The sequence below is a fragment of the Siniperca chuatsi genome, linkage group LG1, assembly GCF_020085105.1.
Source record: "Siniperca chuatsi isolate FFG_IHB_CAS linkage group LG1, ASM2008510v1, whole genome shotgun sequence".
Classification (NCBI taxonomy): domain Eukaryota; kingdom Metazoa; phylum Chordata; class Actinopteri; order Centrarchiformes; family Sinipercidae; genus Siniperca; species Siniperca chuatsi.
In genome coordinates this window covers 17,937,124-17,950,208 of record NC_058042.1, presented here as the reverse complement: position 1 = coordinate 17,950,208, position 13,085 = coordinate 17,937,124, and the positions used below count along the sequence as shown (strand labels likewise).

The window sequence follows — 13,085 nt, the reverse complement described above, 5'->3', positions numbered from 1 at the left end:
GCAACTGGAACTAAACATACAGCAATAATTGAGTGATGTTTAGGAGATATAAATAAATGCATTGATTGATACAGAATCAAAATTCTTCTGTATGTTTAGTTCAGCAAAACTGGAAAGGGTCTGGGTAGGAGATGTTAGGCTTGGAAATGTGAGTAAAAGTACTGCAGGTCTACAGGTTCTAATCCCATTAGAGACAGTCTGCACAGCCTCAGATCTGACCTTGATTTATGGTTCACTACACAACTTTGGGAGTCACCTATGCCACAGATAATGCAACAGTAGCAGCATCTATGTTGCACTGCAGCAGGTGAACAGCCAGAGCAAAGGAACACACTGTGCCAAACTGCTGTATTATGTCACTTTGGGAGCAAAAACCTTCAGGGAGGACGGAAACCTGGTGTGGTCTAAACTGTCCATGTCTTTGTCTTAGTTTTTATCAAAGATAAGTGATTTGCATCCTTGCTAGGTTTCCCTGCAGGTACTCACCCAACATTAAGAATTAAAGGAGTGTTGCTTAAAATAGACCTTTTTAACAGCAGATGTTTTGACTCACCATACTAGGAAAAGCATAGGTGTTAGTAATAACATTAACGATGGCTCTTCAAGTGTCCCTCTTGACACTATAACAGGTGTAAATAATACAATTAACTGATGGCTGTCAAGCAGTTAATTTGATTATTTACACCTGTGCTTTCCCTACTGCAGCAGGTCAAAATGTCTTCCATGAAAAAGGCCTATTGCATTAATTGGGAATAAAATGCCCATATCAGCTTAGTGAAAGGTGTCACATAAAGCTAGATAAAAACGGATTCTGTCATGATTTTTACCCCTATTATTGCTCAAAGCTCTGCGAAAAAGTGACGAGTACAGTTCCCATAATGACCTCCGAAGTCACTGAGGTCACGTCCTCTACGTTTTCTCAATATTTGTCAATTTAGTGACCTGAAATGCAGTTTACATTACAGTTTCAGTTTACACATACAGTAGCGTTTTTTTTAGACAGATACCAGTATTTGTTTTATACTCAATGTTCAATTCAGAAAAATCATACAAATGCAATTCTGGTGAGGAAATCACTTGACTTGAAATGTGGAAAAAATTGAAGTTTAGCAAAAAATTATTAAATAGATTATTTAGTGGGGTTTGGTCAAAATGTATCTGTTGGAGTAGCTTGAACTAATGATCTCAGTACTTGACGGCATGTGAATATGGTAATAAACAAACATCAGATTGATCATTGTTCATTTAATGGGTTCTCTGATAATAAAACAAAAAGCAGTTAAATATACAATATGACATGCTTTATTAAAAGAATCTACCGTTTTGTATTGCACAAGGATGTTTTCAACCATCCAAGATCAAACTATATTTGATGATGCAGAAGATAGATGACAGAAGTCCCAGCAGTTTTCACTGACTAGAGCGTAATGTTATTTGATAAAAATGTAAAACAAATGACTAAGGAATGTGTAAGTAATGCAACAGCAGTGCAAAAGATGTGCAGAAACAGTCGTGCAGAAGCAAAAAGAATTCTTTGTAGTGCCACAGAAAAATGTCAACACATTTCTTTCACCTAAAACAACACTTGACAAAACAAAAAATCCATTCACCCAAGACTGTGAATACCATTATTATCTATCTGTAGCTGAACTAGAAATAAAGCAGCCCTGTGAGTATCAAAAGCAGAGAGAATAACAGAATACTAAGATCCTTCAGAGAAAATAAAGAACAATTAATTTAAAATCTAACACAACAACAGGCCTACTCCTAAATATGAACACATATACAGAATCAGATCTAAAATGCCTGTTTTATCATTTCATGTAAACAAATTTTTCTCCTCAGTAACTCGGCTTATTGCTAGCTTGGCAACCTGTCCTTCATAGACTTGACTTACTGGCTGTGGCATGAACGAGTGATGATGTCTGTGTCCAAGGTAGTACCTGTACCAATAAAGTGCTAATACACCACAGACAGCATGTTACAGTATACATGGCCTCTACTCTGTGTCGAAAATATACTTGTGTGATAGAAAAACAAAAAAATAAAGATGAAGGTGGTTTTCCAGGTGACTCACCACTTGACCGCATTGCCCTCTGAATGTTTTTTTTGTACATGTGGAATAGACCTGTTAAAATTGATATTGCTTTGGTATTTAAAATCACAATATGATCATTTACTGAAACGCCGTTCCATGAAAGTAGTGCCAGTTCTGCGCCAAAATAAATATTCCTGGTAAAGCAGCGGTCACTTCAGTTTTGACACCGAGGCGGCCGCCTTTAATTCAGCAATCAAACCTTCATTTAAAAACGACGTGTTGAGAATAAAAGTCACAGCCTGGTCCCACAGATTAAGCATACTTCATGCCAACGCTTCAAAATGTTGGAGCTCAAATCCTCAGCAAGATATAAATGACAGTAAGGAGAACACAGAAAGCTATAAATACAATAAATAGTTTTGTTCAGTACTCAAAAGGGACTGTGGAGGAAAAACAGACCCCCGGAGTCAAACAGTCTTCTTGTCTTTAAAGCAGAGCCTCATTTTCAAGCCTGACAGTCTTTTGGTCTGGTGGTGTAACTGAGAGTTACATTTGTTTACCACAAAGGCAGTAGTGGAGGAAGTGTGAGTTTCTCTCCTCAAGAAATCTCAAAGCGCTTATCTCTCTCTGACTGTAAGCTCCATCTCGTCCTATGAGAGCAGGGACGCAGCAGGCTCTCCTCCTCGTGCTGTAAACCGGCAGCTTCTAGATCTTGGTGACATAGTTGTTGGGGAAAAGTCCCTGCTTTCCACGAAGACGTCCTGTCCACCACCCGGATGCATCTAACCAACAGACACGACTAGATTAGTGTCCCATTTTACGCAGACATCTGACTGAGATCTTCAAAAAAATTTAAATACATTATGATATATAAAACAAGCCGTCTAAATGCCGCCTTGTCATGTGCTTACCCTCTTTGATGACGTCTATAACGTCATCAGCGTTGAAGCTGAGCTCGTCTGTGTCCTGAGCGTCGTAGGCGTACAAAGCTTTGCACTGGGGAACCTGGGGTTTGGGTTTGGGTGCAGGTTTGGGTCGTCCTCCTCCTGGCTGAGGCCTGCTGGCTGATGGTCTGTGGGCTCTGAGACATGATAAGAAAAAAAAGGAGGGAAACCACACGACTGTCAGCATCTGCAGGAGGGTGCTACAGTGCATGAAAATAATCAGTTCACTGTGCTGCAGTGGCATTGAAGTTAAGTCAGAAGAAGCTGTTTTTAGGTAACAAAGTACATCCCAAAAATATGTGCGCGCGCATCATCACCATCTTGTTATATAAAAACTGCTTGACTCCAATTTGATGATTTAGATTTTTCCACATCAAGCTACAAACAAGGTGTGTTTGTTATTTTCACCTGACAGCAGCCATAAATCCTCCTGGATAAATGTGTGTCAGACACAGATTATGGAAGCATAAAGAAATGCCTGTTTGTGTAGTGTGGATAAAGCTTCCTGCTTCATTTGAACAAAATGCAGTTGTGCACAAATCAGCCACAAGATGGTGATTGAGTACACACTTCATCTTTCACAAATGAACCAAGACTTAAACATGTTTAAATTTTCAAGAAGCCTTTCAGAGCAGAGATTGTTGATCCAGAGTCATTGGTACCTTTAAGATCTCAGTTTGTTATTCTGTATACTGGTTCAGTTACTTGGAAAACCCTGTATGTATACTGTATATATAGTATACATATCTTTCAATACAAAAACTCTTTCAAGGATCTTTCATTACAGAAATGAAAGATCTATCATATTACGATTGAATTGTAAAAGAATTCCCATTTGATATCAAAGAAGGAAACTGAGCAGCAGCAGAAAATGAAATATTAGTTACAGTCAGGCTCCATTAGCGAGTTTGAATTTTGCTTTCTTTGCAGTCAAAAACCAAAATTTACAAGAGAAGAAGCATGAACATGTCCTGCTGGTGAAAGCTTTTCTAGTCCTGAACCACACCCAAAACACTGCAAACACTCCAACTCACATTCCTCCATTTGAAGTTGGCCGTCTGTCTCCATTACTACAAAAGAATAAATTATCCAAATTATGCCAAATTACAGAAACACAAGTGTGTGTATGAGTGTGTGTCTATGGCACCTGTTGGTACATAAAAAAATTTAATTGTGCATGTTACATGAGACACTGTAACCACACTGCCTAAAAACCTTATCACATTCAGCAGTTATGCTGTTAACTATATTGTTAAACAATACACAAAGTAGAAATAAAAAAATATATCCAATATAAATGATCTTACGTGTGTTAATACATGTATTTATACAGAGTAAACATAAGAATGTAAGTACCGAATGGGAAAGAGCTTTATGTGTGAACTAACCTAATCACATTTAAAACCATTGCTACAAAGTTGAGTCATATTAGGCTGAATGATAATTAGCAGCTATTAAAGTGGTCTGGCACTCGGTACATTTATATGTCATTCATAAGCCATACTTGTCAAATTCACTGTAATGGATGTAATGCTTATAACAAAACTGCTAAACTATTTAATTGTCAAAGGGAGAAGTCTCCAAACACATGACCACAAACTGTTTACAAAGACAATTCAGAAGAGTTGTCAAGGGATTAAACATACTATGGGATATTCAGATACAGTAAGAGGGGTTGACAAATACTGATACTGCATTCAGTTTAATATGATCCACCTTCATACAGCAGCAGCAAAGTTAAAGTCCTTTCACCTGACATATTACTTACGTGTGTGCGTGTGTTATTTTGTCTACTCCTGTACGTACTGTGTGGTTTGTGCATTTTGCCTTTACTGTGTTTGTGCCAGTTTCTCACCCTGCGGCTCCTTGATCAGGGACTTTCAGACAGTCCAGGTTGGGCTGCGGCCGGCTGCCGCCTCGCTCCGGCAGCTGGTTGATGTTGCTGGGCAGGAAGGGGCGTGTTGCGTTGCCAGCTGAGGGATGCCTCTGGTTGTGGTGCTGTGAGTTCCTCTGATTGGCTATGTGGTTGGTGTTTTTAAGGGCACCATTCTGGTGAGCAACTGTGCAAAAAATAAAAGAAGATTTGAGAGAAGATAAAGATGGACATGGATGTAAGAAAAGCCTGTTCAAATCCTGTGAGATGGTTGATGTAAATGCTGTACCTGGAGGTCCCGGTGCAGCCCGTGAGGGGATGTTCTGGTGAGTTCTGGACGCATTGGAGCGACCCTGAGTGAAGCTCTTCCTGGTGGGACCTGAGGATGAGATTTTCAGCAAATAAACGGCAAAGGCATTTAGAATGACGTAACACAGAGATTAAAGAAGAAAATACAATCTTAGCTGAAAGAAATAAAGAGGAGAGGGGACGAAGTGACGGCTAATATTTCAAACTGTATCTGTAATGGATGTGTATATTTTAGAGATGGGACCAAGAAATCTGAAGTCACTGTGAAAGTAAATGTCAAGTCCTAACACTGAAGTCAAAAAAGTTGGGTTTCAGTGAGTTCATCGTCACATTTGAGTCCACACCTCAGGTATATGTTGGCATAGCTCATAGTGAGAGCAGGTCATTTCTGTACGTTTGGGTCTCTTAATACTCACGTGTATTCTTCGGAAGCCCGGGGCCGATGCTGACCTGCAGAGATTTGCTCGCCGGCTTCAGTACAGGAATATCTCCCTGACCCTGGACAAACAGGATCTGCCGGGAGCCACCCCCACTTAAGAATCCCCAGTTCTCCTTCTTCAACTTTATCTCCAGTCTGAGGGACAAAAAAATTAAGTTTTGTAGTGGTCAAGCCAAAATGACATTCTATTTAAATGGGCCCTCTGACTTCATTAGGACATTATTTTGAGGAGTCTGACTCTGTTTTTGAAATGCTGACTTATTAACAAGCCTTTCAATACAGTCTTCTATCTGTTTGAGCTGCAGAATCAATTATTCATCTTCAATAAAGTTAAATTCAGACATTATTAAATTTCAAATACATTTTAGAGGTGTGAATGAACACACAAAGAAGACATTTCAAGTTATGTTACTGGCTGGGATTTATTGTTTAAACTCCCACTTTGGTTGTGGATTTATTTTGTGTGTGTTTACTTACGTGTTACTAAACTTGAGTGGTAGCTTCCTCTGGGTTTTCTCCTCAAACCTGCGGGCCAGTAAGCTGATGAACTCCGTCTTAAAGACACACTCCAGCAGGCTGTCGTACTCCTGCTCGTGCAGGATCAAGAAGTCATCCTGCATTGTACTGAAAGAAAGAAAAAAACATTAACAGAACAGTAATTGAGATACAAAATCGGTTGTGACACGAAACAAACCTCACTGAGAAAAAACACATTCACAAGATAGTTGTTTTTTTTTATTTTGTAAAGACACTTTAAGCGTTCTGCTGTGATGGAAGTTAAGATGGAGAGTCAGAATCATCTTTCACATTTGCATAGAAACAGAGAGGGCCTCACAAAGCAGCGCAAATCTGAAGAGGGAAGACAGCTTGTGCCCCTAACCTACACAAAGGTACTTTGTTCCTCCCAGTGAAGTGGAGTTTTTCTCTGATGAGCCTTTTACAACTCCTGCTTTCGCTCATGGCCCCACCTGGTCCGTATTACCCTATTGACTCAAAAGCCACATGCTCGCACCAACAGATCTGTGATTTCTACCTCTAAAACAAGTCATGCAGCGTTCCCATCGACAACAAAGGCCCCACGAGTCTATCAGTTCCGTTTACTTTTTTTTTTCTTTGTAGTGAACTAGTCTACATTCTTTCATGAGGATGTTTTTGACAGCGTATTATTTCAGCAACATTTCTGAGATGTGGACCAAACTGCTCTCAGTCAGACCTGCACACACAAAGGGACAGACACACAGACATGTATACAAGAGGTGGGTTTAATACACTCCACATGTTTTCAATGTCCCTTGTGTGACATTTACAGGAACATGGGAACTTGTGTGATTGGAAATCCAGACTGTGGCTTTAAAGTAGATTCATGACTTTCTGCAGTGCAATGTCCACAGATTAACTATAACAATCTGCATCTGCTGCATGCTGAGCAGCCATTGTCTTGTTTTGGAAACAACTCATACCCACTGGTATCTTCCTGTACTAGTACAAATAGATTTTTTTCTTAATATGCTCTCAACAGCACATTTATGAAAAATCTTGCATTTGGACATGTGAGATAAGTTATTTTATATTCTATCTTTTTTATCTTTCATTTAACTTGGCATTTGCCACAGAGATCACACGGTTTACTGGTTTACCTACAATATGCTCTTTCAATCAGGCACCTCTTGTCAAGGTTTTAACTAATCTGTAAGTTTGACAAAGACTGTCTATGAGTTGGAAAACCCCCCAAATTAACATAGCTAAAATCATATTAAAAGAAACATTCTAATTGAAATAAACTTAAATGTGAATGCAGCAGGAGTTACATTTGCTGGAAAGCAGGAGGTGGTGTAGCAGCAGCAGGATGCAGCGCTTAAAGTTGACTTATGTAGATAGAGTGAGTACAACATGTTTATATGGTTGGTTTTTGTTTGGAACATGTGGTCATAAATGCTTGAACAATATGTGGAACATGTGACTATAAAATGACTTCTGTGCCTGCTCGAACGACCGTGAACCTCCATTAAAAACCACCTAAAGGAATAAAATACTTGAGCATTATTCCATCAAGAGCAAAAGTGACTGAAAGCAACAGTGAAAAGCTGTAGGCTCCGTGAAGCAAGTTGTAAGAACTTGTATTCTAACTGTAGCCTGGGGGTTGATGTTGATATCTGAAACAGATGTTATAGTCCTTGAAATATTACAACCCAGTTTATGGACAGATTTGAGGAAATGTGTGCCGAAAGGCACTTTGTACCTGAGAGACACTGCCAAGATCTTCTCCACATCAACCCGCCTCTTCAGCACCTCTGTCACCTGTCCTTTCTCTGGTCCCTGTTTCACCTTTTCTCTTCCAATCAGGTACACAGACTTTGGGGTCAGGATCAAGTCTCTCTTAATCCCCTAAACATGGCAGAAAAAACAAGAATGTTAATCATAAATATTGTCAGTTGTTTAGCCACAGAAACAGGCTGCAGACTGAAGGAGACCAACCTTGAAGCGGCGGTCATATTTTGTGACTTTGTCTGCGAAGTCGATCTTTTCTCTCTTGCCCAGGAACTGTCGGAGCTCAGGCCTGTCATCCATACCCAGGTAGTCACCTACAAAGTTTCTGTTGAGGCTGTGTCGCCGCCTCTCCTTCCGGTTCAACAGCAGGTCAGAAGCTAGATAAACCCAGAGGAAGAGAGTGAGAGATGCAGACAGAGGCAGACGGACAGGACAGATAAAGCTGTAAAGATGTCACTTCACTCACCTTCTTCCCTCATCTGGACATACTTCTTGCGGGCCATATATTTCCTCCAGGCTTTCTGGATGGTCCTGGCGTAGCCGTCAAACTTGCGCTCCCTCGTCTCTTCCAGCAGAAAGAGCTGTGAACACAAACAAAGAGAAACAGCCCGACATACAGTCAGAGACAGGCATACTTCAGTGCACAAACCCAAACACACCTGAACAGACTGAATGGAAGGAATGACTGTACATACATACTGAACATGCCTGAGTACAGTTGAATACACAAAGCCAAATATCTGCCGTCACTGATGACGTTTAGATTTCTATTGCTTTTCATTGTGAGAATGAAGGTTTTACTCCTAACTACTGTACAGGCAGTTTGGTTGGACTGTTGGCAGGTATCAAATCGTTTAGTGTTCAAATGAATACGGTCATGCCAGTTACTGCTCTGCTGAGCAGTAGAGCAAAGGTAACAATGTACAAACCGGACTGTTTTCTTCTGTACCATCAACTAAGATACAACATCAATTCTGTGTTTTTTTGTGGTCAGAACTATTATACTATTACACATGCTTATATTGGATTGCTTTGTTGTAATACATGGTTACTAACAGAGATAAAGCTAAACATTTGAGCCAACGCTACTTAGTCCTTGTTTAGTCAAACTTTATTATAAAGCTAGAGATCTATCTGACCTTGTAATGTCCTTCATTCAGTTAAACTGTCTTTACACATATACCAAAACCATTATAATGTTGTTATAATGGAAATGAGGGCTCACCATTATTATTTAATTGTCCTCTGTTTTATATCTTATTTTGCAACTTTCTAAAAATGTTCTCTTTTTTGAAATAACTAACCAATCCATTGCTAATTCAAATTTGTAGTACAAAAATAATCCTGGAAACGAGAAATAATAAAGCATGACAAAAGAAGTATTAAAGGATAGTTTCACAATTTTTCAAGTATGTCATAAAACAAAAGTCAGGTACCCATATGAACATTGAAACAGTTTTTACTTGCAGTAATCATTCCTCCTGTTCATACTAGACATTAAGTGATCTATTCCTAATGCACTTCTAATGGAAGTGATATATCTGGAATATGTTAGGAAGGGATTTCTAGTGGCCAGTTTGAACAGGATGAATGATTATGAGTATTAAGAAATGTAAACCTATCCTTTAATGCAACTTACTGACACTTTGTATTAGGTTTACTGGAATACTGTAACTGTTTTTTGTCTTTTTTTGTCCTGTATTATCTTTATTAAACACATTTTTCCATATTGTTCTGTATAATTAATACAACACTTACCAGTACACACATAAAAAAATATTATTTTATTCTTTGGCTGTTATGTCATTTCACCACTTCCTGCACAAGGAGCTGACTCTGGGCCAACAGACCACCCGTCTTCTCACCAGTCTGTCATTTTCTGATGGGCCTCTAAACACGCAATCACACTCTCTGCCCTCTCTCTCCCAGACTAAACATCCTGCCCACTGCTATAACAGCCTGGCCACAAACAACACCAAAGCACAACACGCTGGATCAAACTTAAACCACAAAAGCTGTGAGGAGAAAAATGCACTGAGTCACTGATTGAGACAGTGACACCTCGTAAGCTGAGAAAAGTGATTAAACTTCCCAGGTGACAAATCCAAGAACAAACAGCAGGTGGGGTTTTGCTTAATATTACTTGGTGATGAATTTAGCTTGAGGAGGAAAACATTTATGGCAGTGGGAGCTCAAAACAAAAAGTTTCAAACTTCCTAATGTTAATGATTATTTTTATTAGAAATTAAGTAATTCATTCATTTCTGCAATTAAATGATTAATCAGTTAGTCAGCAACACTTTACTTTAGGTCTCCCTATTTAGCAATTATAAGCACTATACAAACATTTAATAAATGGTTTATAACACACTATAATGTAGTTGTGAGCAGAAGTGTTTATTAATGTGTAAGTGGAGGCTGGTGTATAAACTGTTAATTAATGACAATATGGTAAACACAAATGTAATAATGTAATAATATAAAATGTGTCTTCATTATAATAAGGAGATGTTATTATTGCTAACAAATACTGTGCTTAATACACTAAAAAATGCCCTTATAGCAGCTTAGAACTAGATTATAGTGTGTTATAAACCATGTATTAAATGTTTGTATACTGCTTATAAATGCTACATAAGGGGACTTAGTGTTACCATTTAGTTGATAAAATGAATAACATCTTTAAATGACTTGTTTTGTCCAATAGTCCAAAACCCAAAAAGATTTACGACACAAAACTAAAAAAAGGAGCAAATGCTCACATTCTTAGAAGCAATGTTTTAACATTTTTCCTTGAAAAAATAACCTAAAATATTGGTTGTTTATCAGAATTGTTGCAGATTTTTTTCTGAGGGTCCACTAATTGAAAAATCGTTTCAGCCCAGTCACTATCATTACTGTGACAAACGTATGTATACAGAAAACATCAAATAAGTTACCTTGGAGTTGTTAATGGCAAGACAGATTATAATAATTCACTTTTAAATTGATTCACAAAAGACTGACAACTCTCTGTAGTCTTCACTCGGCCTCTACGCACCACTTAATAAGCCACCGCTCATCCATCATCACTTTGAAGGAGAGACTCTTCTCCAACATCTGGCTTGGCGTCAAACAAACTTCACTTATTACATCCAACAGATAATACGCTTCAGTCATACAACTAATTAGCTGGTGTCAGTGTCTTATCAGACAGAGAGGCTTGTTTTGAGAAGCCTGGCAGCTCATTTCAGCGGTCCGCCCTGTGTGATATTTGCGTTTCATTCGCACACCTCAATGACTTGGACTCTCAGTCTGGCAGTGTGGGGGATGGGGGCTCTTGGCATACACGGCTGCAATGAATAAGTAAAGGCATTCAGGATCAGCTGTAAGGCCTGAATTAAAACTAAGATGTCTGTGTATTAGCTTCCAAACATACAGTGTGTGTACTGTGTGTGTGCACGTGCATGCTCGTTCGTGCATGATGTGTACAAATGTTAATAAGTGAGAGCACAGGCTTCACACAAGTGCAGCTTTCATAGGAATCATGAAAAAAAGTAGTTATGGTGGAAAAAGACAAGCCTTTACGATGTCCCCCCCCCCCAAACTCTGCAACCACAGCCTGTACTTGTGTTTTAGTTCCCGAGCGGTGTTGACTCAGTGCTGACGTGGTACAAGGGTCTGGTTCAATCTCCTCCCCTACAACAGGGATTCGAGCATGATTTGGGACACTATTGCCCTTTTATGGTGTTTAGTGTAAAAATGGTGAGTTCAGTTTTTTCCTTGCTAACAAAAAAGCTTTTTGCATGTCAGCAGACATTCTGACATGTGATTTGAGATCTACATCTGAACAAGGATAACATGTGAAAACGTGTGCAACTTTTCGCTTTGTCATACATTTTCCTGGACAGCTTTCTTATGGCGACGTGGTGTTATAAAGGGCAAAGACTAAGCAAAAAGAACAGGATGTGACAGTCTGAAGGCAAGACAGATGTCAAACGAACCGACTCAGGGGCTTTAATGAAGATCTTGGTGCGACCAAGCTGGAACTGATCCTGGTCCATGTTGACAGACCGTAAGAGATGCAGGACGCCTTGTTTCTCGTCTCCTCGCCACGTTGGCCAAGACTCTTTGGTCAGGATGGCGTACCTGAGGACCAGAAAGTTTAGCAGAGATAAAGCATTTTACAAAAGGAGGGGTGGGTGCATAGGTTTGGATGGAGGGTTGTTTACATTATGTGACACAGGTTACAACTTTAATGTTGATGTTCTACAATCCAACATTTTCTCTCCCGAATCCAAATCCACTACCTAAACTGTAAATCTCACTGTGTGGAACTCATTAGAACCATTGTTATAGGTAACATGAGGCCAGGGATGATGCTAAAAACCATGACTGAATGAATGTAAATGGTAGTGGAAATACTGTCATTGTCACGTATGGCTGGCACCCAATCTGCTTAATAAGGTCAGTATCAGTGTAGATACCTATCAGGCACACCCCCTTTTTTAAAACCAACTCACAGTCAAATAGGACCTCACTGTGAGTCTGAGGCGTGTTACCTGTTGAGGAACTTCCTGAAGACTCTGCGATAGGCGTAGCCAGCACGCCTCACCCTGATGTTTTCCTTCAGACCCAGGTACTCCACTTGGTGCTTTACTCTTGAGACAGAAAAAAACAGACCCAGGATCAACATTAGGATGAAATGAACAAACTTCTTTCTGTTCTTTGGCATTTTTGTCTACAAAATGACTTGAATGATTATCAATTATCAGAATTTTTACAGATTATTTGAATGTGGATTGACTGATCATCTCATCTTTAAATTGGAGTAAAACACAACATACATGCTGATCACTGACCCCACTGAATATGGTATTGTATTGGTGGAAGTTTACCCTTGCTGGTTTTTTCCCTTCCCTTCCATTTTTTCATATCCAACCTAATTTTTTAAGGTTTTGTTCTCTACTTTTGACATTGTGATATTTTTGTGTTAATAACATAAGACATAAAAAAATCCAGAAGCAAAAGGGGATCAAGTGTGTGACGAAAACCTGCAACACGTGTCTATATGCAGAAAAAACACACCGTAATGTAATTTACTATCAGTGATTAGAGTAATCAGCAATCAACTTTAACTCAGACATCTTTTACCAGGTCTACGGCACATGACGGTCCCACTCCACTAACGGAAGCGATAATCACAGGTCATTGTATGCAAAACAGCTGCGTTTT

The 13,085-nt window shown here is 39.2% G+C and overlaps 1 protein-coding gene across 2 annotated transcripts in view; it reads right to left on the bottom strand.

Moving 5' to 3' along the window:
- Positions 1-1,230: 1,230 nt before the first annotated feature.
- myo1ea (myosin IEa) overlaps positions 1,231-13,085 on the bottom strand; it is a 52,392-nt gene continuing 40,537 nt past the window's right edge. Inside the window, exons 18-29 of one of the 2 annotated variants that reach the window (XM_044165816.1) lie at positions 12,413-12,511; positions 11,855-11,999; positions 8,338-8,452; positions 8,079-8,248; positions 7,843-7,988; positions 6,081-6,227; positions 5,581-5,738; positions 5,145-5,234; positions 4,838-5,042; positions 4,017-4,052; positions 2,950-3,119; positions 1,231-2,820 (exon numbers count right to left, since the gene is read on the bottom strand). In XM_044165816.1, the coding sequence (XP_044021751.1) occupies positions 2,744-2,820; positions 2,950-3,119; positions 4,017-4,052; positions 4,838-5,042; positions 5,145-5,234; positions 5,581-5,738; positions 6,081-6,227; positions 7,843-7,988; positions 8,079-8,248; positions 8,338-8,452; positions 11,855-11,999; positions 12,413-12,511 (1,558 nt within the window). In that variant the 3' untranslated portion in view covers positions 1,231-2,743. The remainder of the gene's footprint in view (positions 2,821-2,949; positions 3,120-4,016; positions 4,053-4,837; positions 5,043-5,144; positions 5,235-5,580; positions 5,739-6,080; positions 6,228-7,842; positions 7,989-8,078; positions 8,249-8,337; positions 8,453-11,854; positions 12,000-12,412; positions 12,512-13,085) is intronic. The other variant, XM_044165910.1, reaches the window with a different exon arrangement.